Consider the following 24,086-nt stretch of genomic DNA (forward strand, 5'->3'; position numbering starts at 1 on the left):
GTAATACACAAAGCATTGAGAGGACAAAAACACATCAACCTAGAAATCTTTACCCTGAAGAATTATTCTTCATAAATGAAAGGGAAATGAAGACTCTCAGACAAACAAAAACTGAGGGAATTTTTGTCACTAGATCTGCCTTGTAGGAAACATTAAAAGAAGTTCTTCAGCAGAGTGCTTATTTTATTTTATGGAATGAAGTGTTGCCCAATTCTAGAATCACAAATAAAGCCAACTGGGAAAAAATAAAAGGAGTTCTTCAGAGAGGACAAAAATTATATGTCAGAAACTCAGATTTTACATAAAGAAAGGAGGAGCAAGGCCGGGCACAGTGGCTCACGCCTGTAACCCCAGCACTCTGGGAGGCTGAGCTGGGTGGATCACCTGAGGTCGGGAGTTCAAGACCAGTCTGGCCAACATGGTGAAACCCTGTCTCTAATAAAAATACAAAAATTAGCCAGGCAGGGTGGCAGGTGCCTGTAGTCCCAGCTATTCGGGAGGCTGAGGCAAGACAATTGCTTGAACCCGGGGGGCAGAGGTTGCAGTAGCAGAGATTGTACCACTGCACTACAGCCTGGGTGAGACAGCAAGACTCCATCTCAAAAGAAAATAAATAAATAAATAAAGCCAAAAAAAAAAAAAAGAAAAAAGAAAAAAAAAAAAAGAAAAAAAAAGTGTGGCAGACAAAAATAGGAACAAAGAACAAGGACAACAAATAGAAAATAGTAGCCGGGCATGGTGGCTCACACCTGTAATTCCAGCACTTTGGGACGCCAAGGCTGGTGGATCACAAGGTTAGGAGTTAAACACCAGTCTGGTCAAGACGGTGAAACCCCATCTCTACTAAAAACACAAAAATTAGCCGGGTGTAGTGGCAGGCACTTGTAGTCCCAGCTATTCAGGAGGCTGACGCAGAAGAATTGCTTGAACCCGGGAGGCAGAGTTTGCAGTGAGCCGAGATCAAGCCACTGGACTCCAGCCTGGGTGACAGAGCAAGACTCTGCCTCAAAAAATAAAAAAGATAAAAGCAAATAGTAATACGATAGCTATTAACCCAACTATATAAACAATCACTTCATTTATTTAGTTATTTTTTATTTTACTGATTGATTTATTTTTTTGAGATGGAGCCTCACTCTGTCGCTCAGGCTGGAGTGCAGTGGCGGGATCTCGGCTCACTGCAACCTCCATCTCCCAGGTTCAAGCGATTTTCCCGTCTCAGCCTCCTGAGTAGCTGGGATTACAGGAGTGCACCACCATACCTGGCTAATTTTTGTGTTTTTAGCAGAGACGGGGTTTCATCATGTTGGCTAGGCTGGTCTCGGATTCCTGACCTCAGGTGATCCACCTGCCTCCGCCTCCCAAAGTGCTGGGATTACAGATGTGAGCCAGTATGCACAGACTATTTAGTTATTTTTTAGAGGCAAGGTCTGGTTCTGTCATTCAGGCTGAAATGCAGTAAAGCAATGATAACTGTCACCTTCAACTCCTGGGCTCAAGCAATCCTCCCAGCTCAGCCTCTCAGGTAGCTGAATCTACAGATGCACACTACCACATCCAGCCAGTTTTAAAATTTGTTTTATAGAAACAGGGTCTCATTTTATTGCCCACTCTGGTCTCAAACTCCTGATTTCAAGTGATCCTCCTGCCTTGCCTCCTGAAGTGCTGGAATTACAAGTGTGGGCCACTATGCTGGGCCTCAATAATCACTTTAAATGTTAATGGCCTAAATACAGCAATTAAAAGATGAGGATTGTTAGAATGGACCAAAAAACAAGACCCAACTATATGTTGTCTACAAGAAACTGACTTTAAATATAACCACAAAACAGGTTAAATGTAAAGGAATGGAAGTTAACTGGGCATGGTGGTACATGCCTGTGGTCCCAGCTACTCAGGAGGCTGAGGTGTGAGGATTGCCTGAGCCAGGGAAGTTGAGGCTACAGTGAGTGATGATTGCACCACTGCACTCCAACCTAGGTGACAGAGAAAGACCCTGTATCAAAAAAGAAAAAAAAAAAAAAAAAGGAAAGGGATGGAGAAAGATATAGCATGCTAACTCTAATCAAAAGAAAGCAAGAATAGCTTTAATTCTAGAAAGAGAATTAATTTTAGAAAGAGAAGATTTTAAGTCAGGCACGATGGTGCACACCTGTAGTCCCAGATACTTGGGATGCTGAGGCAGGAGGATCACTTAAGGCACTTCATTCACTATGTGCCCAGGAGTTTGAGTCCAGCCTGGGCACACAGGGAAACCCTGTTTCTATAAAAGAAAAAAGGAATAAAAAAGTACTCAATCCAAAAGAAGACAAGAAAAGAGAAGGGAAAAAAGAAACACAAAACAGAAGGAGTAAATAGAACATAAACAGCAAGATGGTTAACTTAAACAGAACCATATCAATTAATTAATCAATTATACATATCATTAAATATAAATTAACTAAACAGTCAAACTGTTTTTAAACAGCAAGACCCAAGTCATATGATGCATTTCTTTTTTTTTGAGACAAACTCTCGCTCTTATTGCTCAGGCTGGAGTGCAATGGCACAATCTCAGCTCACTGCAACCTCTGCCTCCCAGGTTCAAGTGATTCTCCTGCCTCAGCCTCCTGAGTAGCTGGGATTACAGGTGCCTACCACCATACCAGGCTAATTTTTGTATATTTAGTAGAGATGGGGTTTTACCATGTTGACCAGGCTGGTCTTGAACTTCTGACCTCAGGTGATCCACCCGCCTTGGCCTCCCAAATTGCTTGGATTATAGGTGTGAGCCACAGTGCCTGGCCCACACTTTCTTACATTTAAGAAAATTTATATACATATTTTGGAGACAGGGTTTTGTCATGTTGCCCAGGCTGGTCTTGAACTCCTGAGCTCAAGCGATTCACCTGCCTTGGCCTCCCAAAGTGCTGGGATTACAGGCGTGAGTCACCACACCCGGCCATGATGCACTTTAAATATAAAGTTACAGGTTGAAAGAAAAAGAATAAAAAAAGATGTAACATGCAAATGCCAAGCATAAGAAAGCTGGTGTGCTATTAAAAGCACACAAAGAAGATTCAAGACAAGTATTATCAGAGATAAAGATATTAATTTCATAAAGGTAAAATGACCAAGGAGACATTAAAAAACTAAATGTGAATGCACCTAATAACAAAGATCCAAAATACATAAAAATTGACCATATTAAAGAGAGAAATGAACAGATCTACAATCAGAATTGGAGAGATAGAGTGTAAATGAAATACAGAGTCAAAGAGACAGACATGCAGAGGGAAAGAGAGAGATACAAGAAACAGAGAGCCAGAGTGAGAGAGACAGAGGCAGCCTGATCCAAAGAGGACAATGAGTCTCAGAGACAGGGAGCATCTGAGAATAAATGACAAAACAGGGAGGATCAGAAGCTCTGGTTGCAGGGGATGGAGTCAGAGGAAGAATCTGGGACTATGGGATCTTGCAGGGATGATTGCAGGACAGACAGCAACACTTACCTGCTGCCCAGCAGAGCCTTGGGGGCCAGGCTCCCCACGCAGTCCCTGTGTAGGAGGAGACAAATGGTGTCAGCTGTTGAGGGCTCTGACCTGGGGCCCTCAGGACTCCCCAGAATTCCCCCACCTGGGGCCACCTGAGTACTCACTCTCTCGCCTTTCTCTCCTGGGTGGCCAGAGATTCCTTTGGGTCCAGTTGGGCCTGGGGGTCCCTGAGCAACAAGACAGGGCCTCAGCCTTGTGTTGGGGCAGGATGGAGCAGGCAGGGGCTTGGGAACAGAGGTGTTGGGGGGAGGGTGCTCTAGCTTGGTCTGGGCCTCTGGGTTCTTCACCATACACCAAGCACACAGCAATCAGTTCATACAGCTCAGTGTTAAAAGATCTGATCCTAGAGTCAGATAGTCCCACCACAACTCACGGAAGTTGCCATGTGCTGGCCACAGCCCTAGGGCAAGAATCCACACTTTTCTTGGTTTTAGGTGATAACAATACATGGTTTTCATTACTTGGATTGAATAAGATTTATGGAAGGTAGTTTGCATATTAAGTGCTCAATAAATACTTATTGAATGAATGAATAGAAGGATGAATGGATGGATGGATAGATGGATACAAGGGTGGATGATGGACAGATGTATGGATAGATGGAAAGATGGACAGACACATGGGTGAGAGTACAAGGAGAACTACTCACTATGTGTCCAGGACTCCCAGGGACACCTGTGGGGCCAGGAGGCCCAGGGGGACCTGGAAAAAGACAGGATATCCTAAGGGCCAGAACAAAGTACAATCTCAGGAAGTGCCCCATCAGCTCCCTCCTGACAGCCCCAAACCCTATTCCCTCTGCCATCTATCAACTCCACCCCTTACCCCAGGCCTGGACTCAACTTACCCATGGGCCCTGGAGGGCCTGGAGGCCCAGTGGGTCCCCGGGGCCAGTGGTTGTTGGTCTCAGTGAAGGTGTTGGACAGCAGTGGGTCTCCTGGGTGAGCAAAGATGATGAGTGAGTAGAGCTGGGTAGAGTGGGGTGGTTAGTCTTCACCTGCCACCTCTGCCAAGACAGCTTGGACTGCCCCATGGGGCAGCCTGCAGCATGGCTGGTACCACCTGGGCACCTGCTCCCAGGGTGAGGAGTGTGGAGAGTGTTGGTCTCGCAAGACCAGGAAGCAGGGAGATGTGGGTTCTAACCCCACTGCAACCTAGCTGGTGACATCCAGCAACACTCTCCACTTTTCAGAGCCTGTACTGTCACCTGCCAAATGGGAATGACAATAAAAGAAACCATTTATCCACCACCTACTGTGTGCCAGGCTTCTGTACATGGGTGTTACACAGCTCTGGGAGGCTGGCACTGTCATTGTCCCCATTGTATGGATAGTGAGATGGAATGAATGCTGGGATGGCAGAATGAATGACTGGTGTGCACCAAAGACATGATAGAAAAGAGGCTGAAATCTGGCGCTCCACACTCTGACCCCTGGCAGTCCATGGGCAGGTCAGGCTGGGCTGCCAAAGGGAAGAAGCCAAGGACGTGCATCAGGGCCTGGAGGAGGGGCCAGGCCTGTGGCCTTGGGGGCTCAGAGCTCGCTTCCTGCTGCCAGGTCTTTTGCTTCCCAGTGCTCTGAGCACTGGATTCCAAGGCTCGGGACGGCCTGATGCCTGGTGGCTCTAAGCACAGGTTCTGGAGGCAGCCCGTTTGAAGCCGTTCCCCTACGCCGGGGCTGTGGGACCCTGGCAAGCCACCTCCCCTCTCTGGTCCTCAGTGTTCCTCATCTGTAAACACAGGAGGACAACAGCGCCTGCTGGAGGACTGGGTCACACCTGGCCTACCATGAGCAGGGCTGGCACACAGAAGGCACCTGGCAGATGGTAGCGGGCACTGTGCTGATGGCTACTCCACCCCCACCTCCACCTGCGGGGACTCACCATGCTGGGAGATCCGGGCGTGGGGTGGCCCAACAGGAGTTGGGGGCCCAGGGGGGCCAGGAGGCCCTGGTGGCCCAGGAGGTCCTCTCTCTCCAGGGGTGCCCACAGCTCCAGCCCGGCCAGGGCTCCCTGGGGGGCCCTGTGGACCTGCAATGGAATCACAGGGATTTGTGGGTATACAGGAGGCAGGGAGGCCTAGGGTGGCCTTAAGCGACAGGACAAGGCAGCCTGGAGCGGTGGGCATGAGAGAGGGCCCCACAGTCCATAGACCTAGGCTCCCTGGTTGTCTAACAGGGGGATGAGCACAGCGCCCAGTCCTCCACCTCATCCAGGCTGGGTCTTCCTTCCTTGGGGCTCCCAAACCCCCAAAGTCCCTCATAGAAACCCTGGTCACATGGGGCAAGCATTGCTGCTTCTCCTCTGCCCAGCCCTGCTCCCAGCAGTCTGGAAGCTCCAGAAGGGCAGGGACATGTCTGACCCCACCCAGTGCCCAGCCCAGAGCCTGCTAAGTGTAGGTGCCCAGGGAATGTGAGTCGAGTGAACGTAAGAGAGGATTTCATGGAGCCCAGGTGTGAGCGGGGCACTCCCTGGCGGGGTGTTGAGTGAAGAGGCAAGCAGATGAAAGGGCCCAGGCCATCCTGGCCATGTCAGGAGCAGGGAAGGGCCCACCTGGTGGGGGGGTGGCCAGAGGAGCTGTGGAGCAACGTTGCGGGCACTCACCTGGTGGGCCTCTCATCCCCATTGGGCCCCGGCTGCCAGCATCTCCCTTGGGGCCGGTGGGCCCGGGCAGCCCCCGAGCACCGACTTGGTCTGGGGGGTAAAACATATCAGACTGGCAGCTCCAGATCTGCTCTTGACCCCCACCCTGGCCCCAGCCCCCCTACCAGCACCTACCATTTCGGGGAAGCAGCGGGACCCTCACACTCTCTATGGCTCCTGGCAGCCCTGGGGTAGGGGGTAGGCAGAGGTCAGTGTCCCCGCTGGGCCTGGAGGAGGGAGGCTCATCCAGAATCCCCACTCCCAGCTCCCCCCGACCTCCAGGCAGGGTCTGCTGGGGCTGCTTGGTCTCCAGGGACTGCAGGTTTCAGGAGTCCCAGGAGACGGTCCTCTTAGGCGGGTCTAAGAAACGGGAAATGGGAAGACTGAGGCCCACTAGAGGGTTAAGTTGGGAGTCAGTGACAGGGTGGGGACCAGAATCCCACTTCCCCAATTCCCAACCCACTGCTCATTCCCACAGGCAAGTCTGAGTCTGCCACTCACCCGGGAGGCCTCCATCTCCGGGGCTGCCCTGGGCAGGAGGAGGGCCCCAGAGTGGGGCAGGGTCCTCAGGGGTAGCTGGTGTTGGAGGCGCTGGCTGCTCTATGACAGTCAGCATGGCCACCTGAAGAGGAAGACAGGGACGGGGTGGGTACTAGGGTCTCACTAGGACCCCTCCCTATTTTTTTTTGAGATGGAGTTTTGCTCTGTTGCCCAGGCTAGAATGCAGTGGTACCATCACAGCTCATGCAGCCTCAACCACCTGGGCTTAAGCGATCCTTCTGCCTCAGCCTTCCAAGTAGCTGGGACCACAGGGACGCACCACCACACATGGCAAATTAAAAAAAAAAAAAATTATTTGTAGAGACAAGGTCTCGCTATGTTGCCCAGGCTGGTCTTGAACTCCTGGGCTCAAGCGATCATCTTGCCTCAGCCTCCCAAAGTGTTGGGATTACAGGCATGAGGCAAGGTCTCACTAGGGACAGGCCAGCCAAGGGGCCTGGTGTGGGAGGCAGGAGGCACATAGCCAGCAGGGCCCAGCTTGGAGTGGAGCCCCAGGCTCGCAGGGGCACAGAGCTTCATTAGAAGTGACAGTGTTTTTCAAAGCACACGATTCATAACACGCATTATGGAAAAGTCATTGACACCATCATTGCCATCCAAGTTGAGCTTTGTGACTGTCACGGTGCTTGCTGGGCCATGCGCTTTTTTTCTATGCTTATCTACAAATAAGAAGCTTTTCTTGATTTGTTACAGCACCACAGGGTATGGCTGGAAGAGTTTCATTAATATTTTTTTTTCCAAGATGGAGAGTCGTGCTCTGTTGCCCAGGCTAGAGTGCAGTGGCGCGATCTCGGCTCACTGCAACCTCCGCCTCCCGGGTTCAAGTGATTCTCCTTCCTCAGCCTCCCAAGTAGCTGGGATTACAGTCGTGCGCCACCATACCTGGCTAATTTTTGTATTTTTAGTAGAGATGGGGTTTTACCATGTTGGCCAGGCTGGTCTCAAACTCCTGACCTGAAGTGATCTGCTTATCTCGGCCTCCCAAAGTGTTGGGATTACAGGCATGAGCCACCATTCCTGGCCTTTCACTAAATTTGGAAGGAAGTTTGGAAGAGTCGACATGAAATAGAAACCTGGAGGTGTACACAAAGTCCACTTTTGGGTCCACAGTGAGGAAGACTCTGGGAAGCTAGAGGTGTCCCCTCAGCTGCTGAGGACCAAAGAGAGGCCAGATGACCATAGACCAGGGGCTTGGGGATCGTGGGGGCCTGTCCAGAGAAAAGCTGAAACTCTCCGGCAGACCCTGAACCAGGAATTCCCATCACAGATGTGGGACTGAGTTGCCTCTTACGTGGGCTTCTCCTGGGAGAGAGCTCAGGGAACTGCTCCTGGAACCCCGTGCCTTGTAACTCAGGGGCCAGCACATGCTATTTGGAAGCTTGGTTTTCCCACTGGATAAAGCAGGGGCATCTTCTTTTTTTTAATTTTAGAGACAGGGTCTAGCTCTGCCGTCCAGGCTAGAGTGCAGGGGTGCTATCACGGCTCACTGCAGCCTTGCCCGCCTGAGCTCAAGTGATCCTCCTGCCTCAGCCTCTTGAGCAGCTGGGATTGTGTGCCAGCTGTGTGCCACTAAGCCCAGCTAATTTTTTGTAGAGATGGAATCTTGCTATGTTGCCCAGGCTGGTCTCGGGCTCCAGGCCTCAAGTAATTCTCCTGCCTTGGCCTTCCAAAGTGCTGGGATTACAGGTGTGAGCCACCAAGCCCAGGGTGGAGTGCAGTGGTGCAATCTCAGCTCACTGCAACCTCTGCCTCCTGGGTTCAAGCAATTCTCTGCCTCAGCCTCCCATGTAGCTGGGATTAGAGATACCTGCCACCACGACCGGCTATTTTTTTTTTTTTTCTTGAGATAGAGTTTCGTTCTTGTTGCCCAGGCGGGAGTGCAATGGCACGATCTAAGCTCACTGCAACCTCTGCCTCCTGGGTTCAAGCAATTCTTCTGCCTCAGTCTCCCGAGTAGCTGGGATTACAAGCATGCGCCACCATGCCCAGCTAATTTTTGTATTTTTCGTAGAGACAGGGTTTCTCCATGTTGGTCAGGCTGGTCTCGAACTCCTGACCTCAGGTAATCCATCCCCCTCAGCCTCCCAAAGTGCTGGGATTACAGGCATGAGCCACCTCACCTGGCCCCGGTTAATTTTTTGTATTTTTAGTAAAGCCAAGGTTTCACCATCTTAGCCAGGCTGGTCTTGAACTCCTGACCTTGTGATCCACCCGGCTCAGCCTCCCAAATGCTGAGATTACAGGGCTGAGCCACTGCGCCCAGCCTATTTTTTTTTTTTTTCTTTTTTTTGAGACAGAGTCTCGTTCTGTTGCCCAGGCTAGAATACAGTGGCATGATCTTGGCTCACTACAACCTCCGCCTCCCAGGTTCAAGTGATCCTCATGCCTCAGCCTCCTTTGTAGCCGGGATTATGGGCGTGTGCCACCATGCCAGGCTAATTTTTGTATTTTTAAAAGAGACAGGGTTACGCCATGTTGGCCAGGCTGGTCTCGAACTCTTGGCCTCAAGCAATCCACCTGCCTCGGCCTCCCAAAGTGTGGAGATTACAGGTGTGAGCCACTGCACCAAGCTGTACTTTTTAATTTAAAAAAAAAAAAAAAAAAGTTTTATGGCAGCGCAGTGGCTCACACCTGTAATCCCAGTAATCCCAGCACCTTGGGAGGCCAAGAGAGCGAATTGCTTGAGCTTAGAAGTTCAAGACCAGCCTGGGCAACTTGGAGAAACCCCATCTCTACCAAAAATTAAAAAATTAGCTGGATGTGGTGTTGTTCACCTATGGTCCCAGCTACTCAGGAGGCTGAGGTGGGAGGATTGCTTGAGCCCAGGAGGCATAGGTTGCAGTGAGCTGAGATCTCGCCACTGCACTCCAGCCTGGGATGTTTCAAACAAAACCAGATGAAACAAAGAATACAAAACATTTTATCTTGAAATAATTTGAGATGCGTGATAGATGTTTTGTTTTTGAAACCAGGAAGATTGTATTATGGATGGGGGTTGGGGGGATAGAGAAAGGGTATGGGGCAGGGGCAGCCAGGAGATCCCACCAGGATCTCTGGGCAGTGTCTTTGCTGATCTGGCTGGGATGGTAATGGAGCCCCATGGGAGGGAGCTCACAGGCCTCCTGGAGGAAGAACAGGCCAGGCTGGCTGTGACTTGCACTTCACATATACAGTCTTCACTGAGTGGATGCTAGTGTTCCCTCCGCTTTACAGAAGGGGAAACTGAGGCACAACCTGTGAGCAGGCTTCCAAGGGAGGGACACTAGAGGAAACCAGGACATGCCTGACAGGGGATGCTGCTCGCTAAGTCAGCTCAGAGCTGCCCTGTGGGTTCGCTGAGGGTGCAAGCATGGGGTGTGGGGAAGGAGGAGGGGAGGGTGCGATGGTGGTTGCCCGGACTGGCCTGGGGCAGGGGGCAACCACCCAGGAGAGAGCTGCTCACCCACCTTGGCCTCCAGCATCTTCAGCCGCTCTGTCAGCTCTGATACTTTACTGCAGTTGAGACAACCTGCGGGGAGGAAGGAAGCTGGGGCCAGGGCCGAGGGTCCTAGGCTCCCCCTCAGAGCCCTTCAGTCTCTGGGAGGTGGGATGCAGGGAAGGATCAGATATCTGATGACTCCAACCCATGAGGGAGCCTTAGGCTGGGGAGGGGCTACAGGATCATGGTGGATCCAGGGGGACCTCACCCTATGAGTTCTTTTTGGCGTTGGAGCCTCCAGAGTGGCCTGCTTCTCCTGCAGCAGGACCAGGGACCCGACCCCTGGCAGCCTCTGTGTCCAAAATGACCCCTTTCCCAGAAGCCAAGGAAATGGCAATCAGGTGGGGGCCATGGATGAGGCTGAGGGCTTCCCCAACGACCCCAACCAGGCTCATGGGCTAAGAGTTTAGAGCTCAGACAAGCCTGGGTCTGAGCCTTGACACTGTCCTGCGTGACTTGTCCTCTCTGGAAAGATCCGGTTGCTTCCCGCCTGGGCAGGGCTGGGGCCAGGGCTTGCCAGCTTTGGGGACCTACCCAGCGCAGTCTGGACTGGGCTGGCCTCAAAGGTGCCATCCTCTGAGCCTCCCCCGACCCACCATCCAGCACCCCCCGGTCTCCTGGGTGAGACTCTCGAGAATGACGTGAGTCATTCACGGCAGCTCTGGACATTTACGGAGCCTCCCAGCTGCTGGCCCTGCCGAGTGCTGTGCCAGCAGTCTCTCCCCTCCTCACAGGAGTGTCACCCCCATTCACACCTGAGGACACGGCTCAGAGCAGGGAGGGGTGAGTACCTAACTAGCACATCTGGGGTCTAGTCCTGGTGCTGCCCTGACTCCCAGCTGTGGGGCCTGGAGCAGGGCAGGGCAGGGAGGTCAGAGACCTTCAGCTTCCTCCTCTTTAAAAAGGGGACAATGGGAGGGCAGTGGACAGCTGTGAGGTCTAAATGAGCTGCTGATGGGAAGTGCCTGGCACAGGGCCTTGCACACTGCTGACATTCAGAAAAGTGCTGATTACATAAAAAGAGGAAACAGGGGGATTGAACTGGCGTCTGCAAGAGTCCAGGGGTCATGGGTCCAGGTGTCTGGACCCAGGTCAGATGCCCCTCTGGGGTCCTTTCTGTGCCCCTCAAAGCAACTTTTGTAGCCTGGGGAGCGCAGGGTGGCGAGACGGTTACTGTCCTTGACCCTCCACTGCCAGACCTGCTGGCTTTTAGGACAGTTACTAAACTGCCCTGAGCCCGCTCCAGAGCTCCCTCAGCCCAGGGGACCCCAAGAAGCTACCCCAGGACCCACCTGAGACGGCTGTGGGCCGAAGTGCCATCCGCCGCATGGTATTGCCCGACCACATGGGCTCCAAGGAGCCAGAGGAACCTGCAACTGAGGGATGGAGGGTGAGAGCCCTGCTGGGGTATGATCCTTGCCTCCTCAGGTCCCCCTGCCCACCACTGCAGCCCCAGCAGGGATCCCTACTCCCCTCAGCACAGGACACAGAGGCCCAGAGAAGGAGAGTCCATGTATCTGGGTCACACAGCATGAATTGGGCTGAGCTAGAGCAAGGCTGGCCACCTGATAGGGCTGGGAAGAGGGGCTGGCAATGGGGCGGGGGCCATGGATGAGGCTGAGGACTTCCCCAACGACCCCAACCCCAGCCAGCCTCATGGGCTAAGAGTTTAGAGCTCAGACAAGCCTGGGTCCGAGCGCTGACACTTACTGTCCTGCATGACTTGTCCTCTCTGGACTTATTTTCCCATCTGTAAAATGGGATTCTAAGGCCTCTAAACTTCCCAGGCTGAGGTGAGGCCTGAGGTCAGCCATGAATGCAAAGGGCCCACTGTGCACACACAGCGACCGGCACACACAGTAGGTGCTCAATAAACGGCCGCCATGACTGTTGCTATCCACACTTTCACTGCCTGGCTTGGTTAAGAGGAGACTGAAGCGGATCCAGCTCTGGTTTTAAATGAAAACCAGAGGGAGGCTGGCTGTCTGGGAGGGCAAGGGGAGCCAGTTCCAGGGCCAACCCCTGCTGCCACCCCTCCCAAGGAGGACCCCCCGGCACCCGCCCCAGCCATCCTGGCTGGTCTGGCTTTGGGGGACTGGTTTTCTCCACAGCTGGAGGGATGGACTGGCCAAACCAGGGGCGGGGGCACAGCTGGAGAGGCTGTGGAGCCAGCACTGGCAACTGCCCCCCTCAGCCCCCCAGGCCTTCCTTTTAAGGCCACGAAATGTTGTCTGGGGGGAGACAAGACCCAAATAAGGCATGGGCCTGGCAGCTCGGAGCAGGGCTGTGGGTTGATGCAGGGAACGAGAGGCGCCGGGAACTCAAACCAGACGAGTCCCTCTGGCCAGCCCCCAGTAGAGGCTGCCAGGCCCTGCTCTGGGTCCCACTGTGGGGCCTCCACTCGTGCTGAGCCTGCATCCCCAGCACACCCTCCTCAAGGGCCTGTGACTTGCCCAGGCACAGGGGGCTAATCTCACCCAGGATGGAGGAAGATGGGTTGCCAGCCCAGGACTGGGGCCGGCACTGGGGACTCCCTGGGGAGGGGAGACATCACTGTGAACCATGCCCATGTGAAGGACCTTGTATAGCTTGGCTCAATCCTACAAGGAAGGTGATAATCAGAACAGACAACTCTTGTTTAGCATGTACCCTGGGCCTAGCACCTTCTAAGCACTTCACATACATAGTCTTAACTGTGAGTGGGTGCTAGTACCACCTCCACTTTCCAGGTGGGGAAACTGAGGCACAGGGCAGCTCTGTGCTACCTCTTCTCTGTTGCCCATGCTCAGATAAAGGTGGATGAGTAAATGACACTCAACTCCACTTCCCCACTTGGAAGAAATGAGGCAGAGAAGAGAGGCGACTCGCCATCGGTTGTCTGCGGGACGGTCCCAAGCCTGGATTTGAACACAGGTCGGCCTGATTCCAGGGCCAGATTTCTTTTTTTGGTTGGTGGAGGTGCAGGGGCACCCGGCAGAGAGGCTCAATGTTCAGCAGGAGTGCTGGTGCCTGAGAAAAACGGCCTCACCAAGCGCTCTTCATTCTTTCTGCTTCCAGGTAGAGATGTGATGTCATTTTAGTACTCTTTTCGGGAAGTTGACCAAAAGAAGCGGCCATCTCTGGCAACGTGGGGATGTTTGAGTTTCCTCTGTGATGAAGCTTCAGCTGCTCTCCCCATCCGCTTCTGCCCTCCTCTCTATTCTGCTGTTGTTTTCTTTTTTCTTTTTTTCCATTGCATTATCTACCTTCTAGAGTGTTCCAGTTTCCCAGGCCACTGCCTGTCCTCTGGCCTCCTGGCTGGAACATCAGCCCCACTAGGGCAGGGACCTTGTCTGTCTTGTGCTCGGCCTACAAAAGTGCCCAGCACCCAGTAGGATCTCATGGACTTCATGTATAAAACTTTTTTTTTTGTTTTAAGACGGAGTCTCACTCTTGTCACCCAGGCTGGAGTACAGTGGTGCAATTTTGACTTACTACAACCTCCACCTCCCAGGTTCAAGTGATTCTCCTGCTTCAGCCTCTGGAGTAGCTGGGACAACAGGAGCGTGCCACCATGCCCAGCTAATTTTTGGTATTTTTAGTAGAGACGGAATTTCACCATATTAGCCAGGATGGTCTCCATCTCCTGACCTAGTGATCCACCTGCCTCAGCCTCCCAAAGTGCTGGGATTATAAGTGTGAGCCACCGAGACCGGCCATTTATAAAACTTTTGTTGATGAATACATGAATCACCAACTGAAAATAAATTTCGATCAAGCAAACCAAATATAAGGCAGACATAACTGTCTTGAACGTCAACATAGGCCGGGCACAGTGGCTCACGCCTGTAATCCCAGCACTTTGGGAAGCCGAGGCAGGTGGATGACCTGAGGTCAGGAGTTCGAGACCAGCCTGGCCAACATGGCGGAACCCTGTCTCTATTAAAAATACAAAAATTAGCTGGGGGTGGTGGTATGTGCCTGTAATCCCAGCTACTTGGGAGGTTGAGGCAGGAGAATCGCTTGAACCTGGGAGTGGAGGTTGCAGTGAGCTGAAAATGCACCACTGTACTCCAGCCTGGGTGACAAAGTAAGACTCCCCCCCAAAAAAAAAAAAAAAAAAGTCAGCATAAATGGGCCAGGTGCAGGGGCTCACACCTGTAATCCCAGCACTTTGGGAGGCTGAAGTGGGCAGATTGCTTGAGCCCAGGAGTTTGAGACCAGCCTGGGTAATATGGCAAAACCCTGTCTCTACAAAAAATTTAAAAATTAGCTGGGTATGGTGGCGCATGCCTGTAGTCCCAGCTACTTGGGAGACTGATACGGGAGGATAGCTTGAACTTGGAAGGTCAAGGTTGCAGTGAGCTGTGATCGTACCACACTGAAAGAGTGAGACCCTATCTAAAAAAATATATAATCAGCATAAATGTTTTAATGTCATACTAGAGTGTCCCTGAGTTATTAATCTGTAAACTAGTGGTTGGAAATTCTTTTTCAACCAGTTTGTTTTCGATGTTTCTCCAGGGGCCAGAAAGAATGAGAAAAACAAATAAAAATGTGGTCTGACAGCAGCACAGACATCAAATGCTCAAAGTAATTGCAAATTTAAATTAAAAAAAGAAAAGAGTTTAAAGAAATAACAAAACTATTCAAAAGACCAGAAAATTTTGGGTTTGGATTCAAGATTCACAAAAAGTTATCCAAAAACTCCCCCAAAATTCTGAGAAATGGACAGAAACATTTTAAGGGATGTAGCAGGTTGTAAAATGACCCTGTAGCACACAAAATTCCAGTAAGGAAGAAGCCACAGGTTGTGGGGAGATCTGCCGTTGGACAAAAATGTCATATCCCGGCCAGGCGCGGTGGTTCATGTCTGTAATCCCAGCACTTTGAGAGGCCGAGGTGGGCAGATCAAGAGGTCAGGAGATCGAGACCCTCCTGGCTAACACAGTGAAACCCCGTCTCTACTAAAAATACAAAAAATTAGCCGGGCCTGGTGGCTGACGCCTGAAGTCCCAGCTACTCAGCAGGCTGAGGCAGGAGAATGGCGTGAACCCGGGAGGCGGAGCTTGCAGGGAGCCGAGATCGCGCCACTGCACTCCAGCCTGGGCGACAGAGTGAGACTCCTTCTAAACAAAACAAAACAAAACAAAACAAAACAAATGTCATATCCCTCCCACGGGTGTTTGGTCAAAGGCCCTGAAACAGGCCCCTGTGAGCTGAGACCCTCTTCATCTCAGCCTGGTGGTCCTTACTGAAGGGCTCCTCCCTAGCCTCAACCTTGTCCTCCCAGGGAGGCCCTGAAGGCTGGTCACAGGACCACAAACCCCAGCTCCACTTTGGGAACCTGACTGTGGGCCACTTCCCACCATCTGGGAGGTCCTCACATGCCCTATACACATACATACACACACACACATGCACGTTCCTACCCCATGCTCTCTCCTAATCTCTACAGCTGCTGCACCCATGTCACCTCCTCCAGGAAGCCTTCCCAAACAGGCCAGTGCGCCTACCAGTGTCAAAGCCCCCTCGAAGCTCATCACTCCCTGTCTTGACCTCCACATCTTGACCTCCACATGGTCAGCGCTGTCTGTAGTTTCTAGCCCTGGGCCCCATAAGCAGCTCTTCTTCCCTCTGCCCAGTGCCAGGCCTGAGCTAAGAAGCTTTGTGTCCCTTCTCGGGACCCTCACCACACCTCACGATATAGAACACTGAGGCCCAGAGAGGAGAGGCTTCCGCTCTGTCCTTGCAGTGGGACAAGGGGGTCTGGGATTCCAATCTTGCCCTAAATTGGGGATTAGGGATATGAAAAGTTGGGGATTAGGGGTATGAAAATCTGGGGGTGTCCCTGGGATCCACCTTCATGACTTTCTCTCCCTGGACAGAAGCCAAAGGAACGGCTTCCTCATTCACAACCGACCCCCCAGATCTGCTCTGCTCGGTTTAGCAACCACAGGCCGTAGGGAGGCAGCCTTCCCAGCCCCAGCCCAGGTCTCCTGCAAGGAATTTACTTTGCAAATGTAAATATTTGCTTCTGGTGGCCAGAGCCAGGGGTTAGGGTCAGAGCTGGGGCTGGGAGCTCCAAGAACCCTCCAGCTCAATCAGGAGCCTCCGGGAAGGCTTAGTCTATGTCCGGCCTGGCCGCCTCTTCAGGACAGGCAAAGGTCCTATTCAATTCCTGTGCACTCACTTTATATGTGGCCCATGCCAGGCACTGGGGATGTGGGAGTAACGGTGGCAGGATGGGGGTCAACTTAGCCAGGTGGGAGCACCCAGAGGGCTGCAGGCAGAGCAGTGACTTGCCGGCCACTGCCAAGGCCATGTATGAGAGACAAAGCCGGTGTGGGCAGGGGGTTCAAACAGAGGGAGGATGAGGTTCAGGGGATCCAGGCAGGGGCTGAGAGAGTGGAGGAGGCAGCCACACAGTCGGCTGGGCATGCAGGATGGGCTGGCAGGAGGTGGGGGTTGCCGGGACTCCCAGGAGTGGGGGTGGCTGGGTGGTGGATGTGGGTGGATTTGCAGTGGTTAGCCCTTGGATTCTGAATCTGCAAAGTAAAGCTCAGACTTAGCACCATACCTGGAGCCTGGTTACGATGAAAGAGATGAGTGTGGAGCGTGCCCAGCCCTGGATGGTAGAAGAGACCAAGGAGCCCAGGAAGCGCCTGGGCTAGAACCTCAGTCTGTTTGTAGGCTATTTTAAAATTTTATATTTAGAGGCAGGATCTTGCTCTGTCACCTAAGCTGGAGTGCAGTGGCAGGATCACAGCTCACTGCAGAACTGAACTCCTGGGCTCAAGCAATCCTCCTGTCTCAGCCTGCTGAGTAGCCAGGACTACAGGTGTGCACCACCATGCCCAGCTAATTTTTTTTTTTTTTTTTTTTTTGAGACGGAGTCTTGCTCTGTCACCCAGGCTGGAGTGCAGTGGCCGGATCTCAGCTCACTGCAAGCTCCGCCTCCCGGGTTCACGCCATTCTCCTGCCTCAGCCTCCCGAGTAGCTGGGACTACAGGCGCCCACCACCTCGCCCGGCTAGTTTTTTTGTATTTTTTAGTAGAGACGGGGTTTCACCGTGTTAGCCAGGATGGTCTCGATCTCCTGACCTCGTGATCTGCCCGTCTCGGCCTCCCAAAGTGCTGGGATTACAGGCTTGAGCCACCGCGCCCGGCCGCCCAGCTAATTTTTAAACTTTTTTTTTAGATAGGGTCTTGCTATGTTGCCCAGGCTAGTCTTGAATTCCTGGCCTCAAGCAATCCTCCTGCCTTGGCCTCCCAAAATGCTCAGATTACAGGTGTGAGCCACCGTGCCTGGCCCATTTTTAGGCTATTTTGTGGTCAACCTCGGGCAAGTGTCCCCTCTCTGGCTCCTCTTCCTGGGAGACAGGGCTGTGAATAACCATGGATGGGGAAAAAATATGTATGCTGGGGACAATGGGACCTATGAGGGGGAAGCAGAGGCAGTCCAGCTCCATGGGGTCCATAGGGAGGGGAGGGGAGGGAGCCCCAGCCTCTCTATCTTTCTATCTGGGAGGAGCTGGGGCTGAGACTGGCTTCCGCCAGCCTCACAGCATCCCAGCTTTCTGAACAGGCTCCCAGGGACATCCTCAGCCAGCACTCTGCAGGGGAAAGACCCCTGGCTGCAGTCAGACTGACCAGGTTTGAGCCCGGCTCCTCAGCTCACAGACTGCTCCCTGGACAAGGCATTCCCCTCTCTGAGCCTCAGTTTCTGCATCTGGGCCTTCTGTACCATGACGTGGTGGCTCCTGTGGCGGGGGTGGGGGGAGGTATGCCTTGCAGCACCCAGCACGGAGCAGCTTTCCTTCCCCTTGTCCTGATTATTGCAGAAGGGTCTGGGGCAGGGGGATGCCACAGAACTCAGGTCGGCACCCTGGGGAAAAACCTGGCCACAATACTTGTTTGCTGTGTGACCTTATGTGAGACCCACACCCTCTCTGAGCTTCACTTTCATCATCCAGACAGCGGGGCTGCTCTGTCTGCAGGAAGCCTCAAGAGGCAGGGTGTCATGGGGGTTACTGCAGCAGCCCCACTGTCAGCAGAGTCCACCAGCCCAGGTACTCAGGGGGTCAGGCCCAGACCCAGAAAAGCTGATTGTGGGGCTCAGCCCGCCCTCCTGACATGGCCCTGGCATTGCGCCCACCCCTGCCTGGCCCACTTGGTGCATTCTGGCCTTGGTTCTTCCTCACCCATTGTTTCTGATAAGCCCTATTGTTTCTGATGAAAGGGGGCCAGGTGATAGCCTCCGCCAGCCCCACCTCCTGAGGCCTGGGGGCACAGAAGCTTGCTCAGACAGGTCCCGATCCTGGCTCTCACCCGCTGAGTAACCTCGGGCCAGTCCCATCACCTTGCTGAGCCTCAGTTTCTCCATCTGTAAAATGGAGCCCATTCTAGCCCCTTCTCCACAGGTTGCCATGGACATCAAATGAGACAATCCTCATTTGTCACAAAGTGAACATCCCCATTCTGCAGAAAACCAGGGCCCAGCGCTGTGAAGTCCTTCACTAGAGCCCACCAGCCTCACAGAGACTCAAGGTCCGTTTCTTGACTGTGAAGTGGGGTCTCAGAGGCAGGAGGCCATGGAATCCTCAGCATGGGGTGGGTGGTGGGGGCGCAGGATGGGAGCAGAAGACATTTGTGGAGCATCTACCATGAGCCAATCATGAGTGCTACTTCTTCATGCTGGGTGACTTCCAGATAAAGCCAAAGTTCAGAGAGGAGAAGGGACTTGCCCCAAGTCACACAGCAGAGTGCAGCTGATTTAGGGCTGGATTCCGGAATGGCAGGTGTTCCCTCTCCTCCTTTGGCCCACTGCAGGCTGCCCTGGGCCCTGTTGGCCCTCGTGATGCACCTCTATGGCTCCAGGGTCAAGAGACAGCGCTAGGCAGGTGACAAGAGTGGGCACCAGCACGAGAAGCAGCCGGGGAGCCCAGCCTGAACTCAACTGTGGGAGGAAGGGCAGAGACCAGGGTCCCCTGGCAATGTCCCTGTGCCTCCCTGCTCCCCATTCCCAGGACCCCTGCAGAGTTTTCTGGAATAGTGGAAGCATCCACTCACCCACCTCCCTTTCCTCCACAGTCTCCAACATTTCATCCCAGCAATACCCAGGGAGGCAGACTCTTATCATCCTGACCACTTCCCAGGCGAGGACACTGAGGCTGAATGTGGGGGAGCCCGGGCTGCTGCGGGCACACACAGCAGCTTGGTGCCTTTTAGTGATGGTGCCTTTCCCTCCGAGTGGGCAGGAGAAGAATGCCTCCTGGAGTGCAGCGCCCCCAAGCCCAGGGCCCTTGCACAATGACTTGCACAAGGCACGGGAAGTCCCCGGCCCAAGGCCATGCAGCTGGTGTGCGGCAAAGCTGGCAAAGCTGGCCCGGCCCAGGAAGCCTCAGGTATCCCATACCCACGCTGGGACCTGAAGGCCCCGCAGAGGGAGCTGGCCTGGCTCCATTGCCTGGCTCATGCCCCAGCCTTAGCATCAGCAGAGCTCCCAGCCCTTGGCCTAGCTCCTGGAGTCACGGCCTCCAGCAGCTAGATTCAAGGGCATGGGTGCTGTCCCCACCTGTCCTCTCCCTCACCTGCTCCTTGAAAGCCCCAGAGACCAGGAAGGTCTGCCCTTGGGAGGGGAGCCAGGGACAGAATGGCCTTTGTCTGGGGAGGCCCTGCCTGGGCCCAGGCGGCCCCCATGCCCCGGGGATTCAGCCCTCCCCTCCACAGCTCCTCTGTGATCTCCTTGGCAGCTGCCCCTCCTGGCTGGCCCTCCTGCCCCTCGGCCCCACCTGCCTTCCCCTCTCCCTCCCACCAGCGACAAGAGGGTGCTATTCCTGGCTCCCCTTCAAACGTCTGTCACCGCTCCAGCTTCCCACATCGGCCCTGTGGCTGCCTCTCTGCAGGGGTGTTTGGCATGGGGCGTCTTGGCACACCCTCTAGCCACTCGGTTTCTCCCCGACTTCACTGGGTACTCCTCTACCCCATGTCAGAACCTGCCAGACCTCTCCCCACTGCGTGGTGAGTTTTGAACACCATCCTCATGGCTGTGTGCCTCTGGACACTCCACTCCACCTCACTGGACCTCAGTCACCCTATCTGTGAACTGGGCTGTTGAGGGTCCCCGGGAGGTGAGGTGCGCAAATCTCCCAAGAAACACCTGTGAGCTATGGCTTCTGAAAGCACCATGTTCCTTCGAGTCAGAGGCTACATTTTCGCACATTTGTGTTTTTGGAATTGGGGTATGTCCTGAGACTGACGTTCTCGTTCATGTGCTGCTTTGGGGGCCGTGAATGCTTCTGTCCCTTGAGCTGTCTCTGAGCCTGGTTCTCAGGATGATTCTGGGCCAGCCCATCCTCTTTTTTTTTTTTTTTTGAGACGGAGTTTCGCTCTATCGCCCAGGCTGGAGTGCAGTGGCCAGATCTCAGCTCACTACAAGCTCTGCCTCCCGGGTTCACGCCATTCTCCTGCCTCAGCCTCCCGAGTAGCTGGGACTACAGGCGCCCGCCACCTCGCCCGGCTAGTTTTTTTTTTTTTGTACTTTTTAGTAGAGACGGGGTTTCACCATATTAACCAGGATGGTCTCGATCTCCTGACCTCATGATCCGCCCGTCTCGGCCTCCCAAAGTGCTGGGATTACAGGCTTGAGCCACCGCGCCCGGCCCCAGCCCATCCTCTTTAGCGCCATGCTTGAAAACACAGCCCTTGGTGTTCAATAATCTGCTGCTCATGGGTTCAGCCAGGCAGTGAGGGTGGGAGGGGTCTGGGCTGCTCAGCAGTGGGGCAGGTGCCTGGAGGAGAGGAGAGGGTTCTGCAGGGGAGAGTGTGGCCAGGTTCCTGAGAGGCCCAGGCTGCCTCCTCTGTGCCCCTGCAGGGTGCTCAGCCCCGAGCCAACCAGAGGTACACACAGTGAAGGCAGGTGGAGTGAGAGAAGTCCCTGAGCCTGGGACACGCTCCGCACACAAGGGGCCCAGCCAAGCCCTCGCATCCCTGGAGCCTGGGGAGCGGGTGGAGACTACAGCCTGGCAGACAGACAGAGGTGTGTGCCCCTCCCCTTCCTGAGCTCAGTTTCCTCATCTGTAGGATAGGTAAAACCATTCTTACCTCTCTGACCCATGAACTGACTAAAAGGGTTCTCTGCTTCCCTGTAATGTCTGTTACCGTGTCACACGGAAATGTCTGGATGGGCTTTCCCCGAGTGTGGAGGAAAGACTTAGGATGGCATGACTTAAAATGTGAGCTATGCAGCATGTATAAAATTCTTCTGGGGGTCCTGAGAGTCTCCCAAGAGGCAAGCGGTCACCGTGGGGGGCAGTGGTGGACAACAAGCACTGACTGTGTTTGAGCCGGGCTCTGTGCAGCTAGCCCCAGCAGGCACGGTACTGTGCATGACTCTCTAACAGTTCATGGCTCCATGCACCTGCAGGGAGGCACCTGGCCTGCTGTCGCGGGGCTCTGGGAGCCAGCCGGGCAGTCCTACCTTCCTCGCAGCTCATTCCCGAGTGCCCAGGGCAGCACCTCCACTCACGGGCAGTCACTGTCTTGTACATCACCTTGTATGTGGGTCTCACCACAGTTCTGTAGCTGAAAGAGTCCCCAGGTGGCCCAGCTGAGACAGGGTCCTCCACGACCTCTCCCACTGCCCTGAATACCCATGGGAACAAACCCAGAACCCCCAGGATCCTCTGCTGCCTCCAGCTCCCTTTGGAGGCTCTCTCCTCCTGCATTTTGGGATTCAGCCCTTCCATTCCCCCACCACCTTGCCACAGGGATCAGAGATTGGATACCAGCTGGACAGGAAGACCCTGCAGGTTGGGCTGGCCTGAGTCCAGCAGTGAATACTCACTGAGTAAAGGAATGCAAGCAATGGTGTATCCCTCCCCCAGGAAGCCCTCCAGCGTGCTTCAACAGCACAGGGGATAGGCAGAGAATGGTGTCAGCTGATGCTACCTTTGCTCCACCCACCCTGGGGTCCAGTCTTCCCCTACACTCCCCATGGAGTCCCCCCACCAGGCCTTTGCCCAAACTGTGCCTCCACCTAGAATGCCATCAGCTCCTTCTCCACCTCATTTACCTGCTCCCCGGACAGCTCATGGGCCAGGGACAGTTCTGCAGCACTCGCTGAAGGTAGGTGCCATTCTGCACATGGCATGAGATGGTGCGGGTCACCACATAGGAGCACCAGTTCCTGAAACAGACCCAAAGAGAGGATACTCAGGTACCATGCAGGGTCCTCTGCCGGGGACTCTGGGAGGATGGGTGAGGATGTCCGTGTTCTCTTCAAGAGCCCTGAATCCCCAGGCAGAGAGACCCCCTGAGCTTGCAAAGTCATTTGGGCCCGAATGGCTGGTGGGAGTCTCTGTGGCTGAGGGGTGGATGTCATGGCCCTGGGGGTGGGGCCGTGCTGAGCACTCCTGGTAGGTCTTGAGGAATGAACGGCAGGGGAAAGATGGAAGTGGGCCATCTTCCCCTGAGCTCTCCTCCCCAGCTTCTCTCCTCTCCAACTTTGACCCATCCAGGCCACTATCACTGCCTGGCTCTTGCCTGGACAACTGCAGAGAGTGGCCTCTCCATCTGCTCCTCGGTCCCTCCCTAGAGGGAATGTCACAGAATGGAAACCTGCCTACATCCTTGCCTTGCCTACCCAACTCCCCAGCCCTCAGGATTTCCTGTGCCCACACCTGCCACAGGCCTTTGCTGGTGCTGGGCCCTCTGCCTGCTTCTCCCTGTGGCACTTCCTACCTTCAAAGCCCGGATGTGACGTGGCCTATTCCTTCCATCCTTTCCCATTTCCACCTTGCCCTGAGCAATTCCAGTGGTGCCCTGCCCTGGCTCCCGCAGCATCTGCACACCTGTCACACTGAATTAAGCCGCCAATTCGTGCCTGCCCACTCTGCCAGCATGCAAGAGGGGAGGCCCTGTCTCACTCAACCCCATGTCCCCTCTGTGGGACGGCTGGGTTGTGTAATCAATGCCCCAAGCCCAGAGGACTGACTTCTCCAAATACCAACTAATAATCAGAATGCACTGCACATATTGAGCACTTACTGTATGCTAAGGGTATTCACACTATCTTCTAATGGTGAGGGAGGAAGGTAGGAAGGTACCCCCACCCTATTTTTACAGAGGGGAAACTGAGGCTTGGGGAGGTGAAGACAACTGCTCATGTCACAGCTGGTGCACAGAGGAGCCAGATTTGAACCCAGCAACATGGATGGCCTAGCCCAGCCTCTGACTCCATCCCAGAGTCTCAGCTTCCGTCTCCTCATCTCCTTGAGCCACGGTCTGTGGCTCTGTGAAGACCCTGGCCTGGGAACCTGCTGACCCCAGGCTTGAGGGCAGGAAGAAAGTCTGGGAGGGGTGGGGGACCCAGGCTGAGAAGGGTCACCTGAAACCTTCCCTCCTTCTCCAGCCCCTGCGAAAAGCACAGGGCCTGTGACCCTGTGCAGGGCTGAGGGCTGCTGAGCACCTGGAATGTCCCAGCCATCACAGAGATTCCCATGCCAAGCATAGTGCAGCCGCCGCTCGCTGCAACCCTGCCCCCACCCCAGACCACCAGAAGGAGAAACTCCTGGGCCAGGACCAGGCAACTAACTCAATTTAGGGCCCTGTGGAATTCCCTTCATCTGTCTGTGCCACACCAGAATCAGTGCCGGAAGAGGAAACAACCTAGGTACAGCCCTGGAGGTGGGCTGGGAGAAGGGATGGTTCGGTTTGGCCCATGAAGCAGGAGAAGCTCCACAGAGCCCTCGGCCAGCCGTCCCATGCAGACGTGACAGGTGCCTGCTGTGGCACCAACAGAAATGGCACAAAACTGGGAACAGCCTAAACAGCTATGGAGCCACCAGACACGGGAAACCAGATGCTGTAACAAAGCCCGAGGTCTCCACGTGC

At 54.0% G+C, this 24,086-nt stretch overlaps 1 protein-coding gene across 5 annotated transcripts in view; it reads right to left on the minus strand.

Moving 5' to 3' along the window:
• EMID1 (EMI domain containing 1) overlaps positions 1–24,086 on the minus strand; it is a 53,721-nt gene that overhangs the window by 22,023 nt on the left and 7,612 nt on the right. For all 5 annotated transcript variants that reach the window (XM_009217033.2, XM_009217030.2, XM_009217031.2 and 2 more), the window contains exons 2-13: positions 22,267–22,380; positions 21,673–21,776; positions 11,505–11,588; positions 10,181–10,242; positions 6,675–6,795; positions 6,309–6,359; positions 6,135–6,224; positions 5,415–5,561; positions 4,381–4,470; positions 4,183–4,235; positions 3,638–3,700; positions 3,492–3,536 (exon numbers count right to left, since the gene is read on the minus strand). In XM_009217033.2, the coding sequence (XP_009215297.2) occupies positions 3,492–3,536; positions 3,638–3,700; positions 4,183–4,235; positions 4,381–4,470; positions 5,415–5,561; positions 6,135–6,224; positions 6,309–6,359; positions 6,675–6,795; positions 10,181–10,242; positions 11,505–11,588; positions 21,673–21,776; positions 22,267–22,380 (1,024 nt within the window). The remainder of the gene's footprint in view (positions 1–3,491; positions 3,537–3,637; positions 3,701–4,182; positions 4,236–4,380; positions 4,471–5,414; positions 5,562–6,134; positions 6,225–6,308; positions 6,360–6,674; positions 6,796–10,180; positions 10,243–11,504; positions 11,589–21,672; positions 21,777–22,266; positions 22,381–24,086) is intronic.

The sequence above is a fragment of the Papio anubis genome, chromosome 16 (genome assembly GCF_008728515.1).
Source record: "Papio anubis isolate 15944 chromosome 16, Panubis1.0, whole genome shotgun sequence".
In the NCBI taxonomy this organism is placed as follows: domain Eukaryota; kingdom Metazoa; phylum Chordata; class Mammalia; order Primates; family Cercopithecidae; genus Papio; species Papio anubis.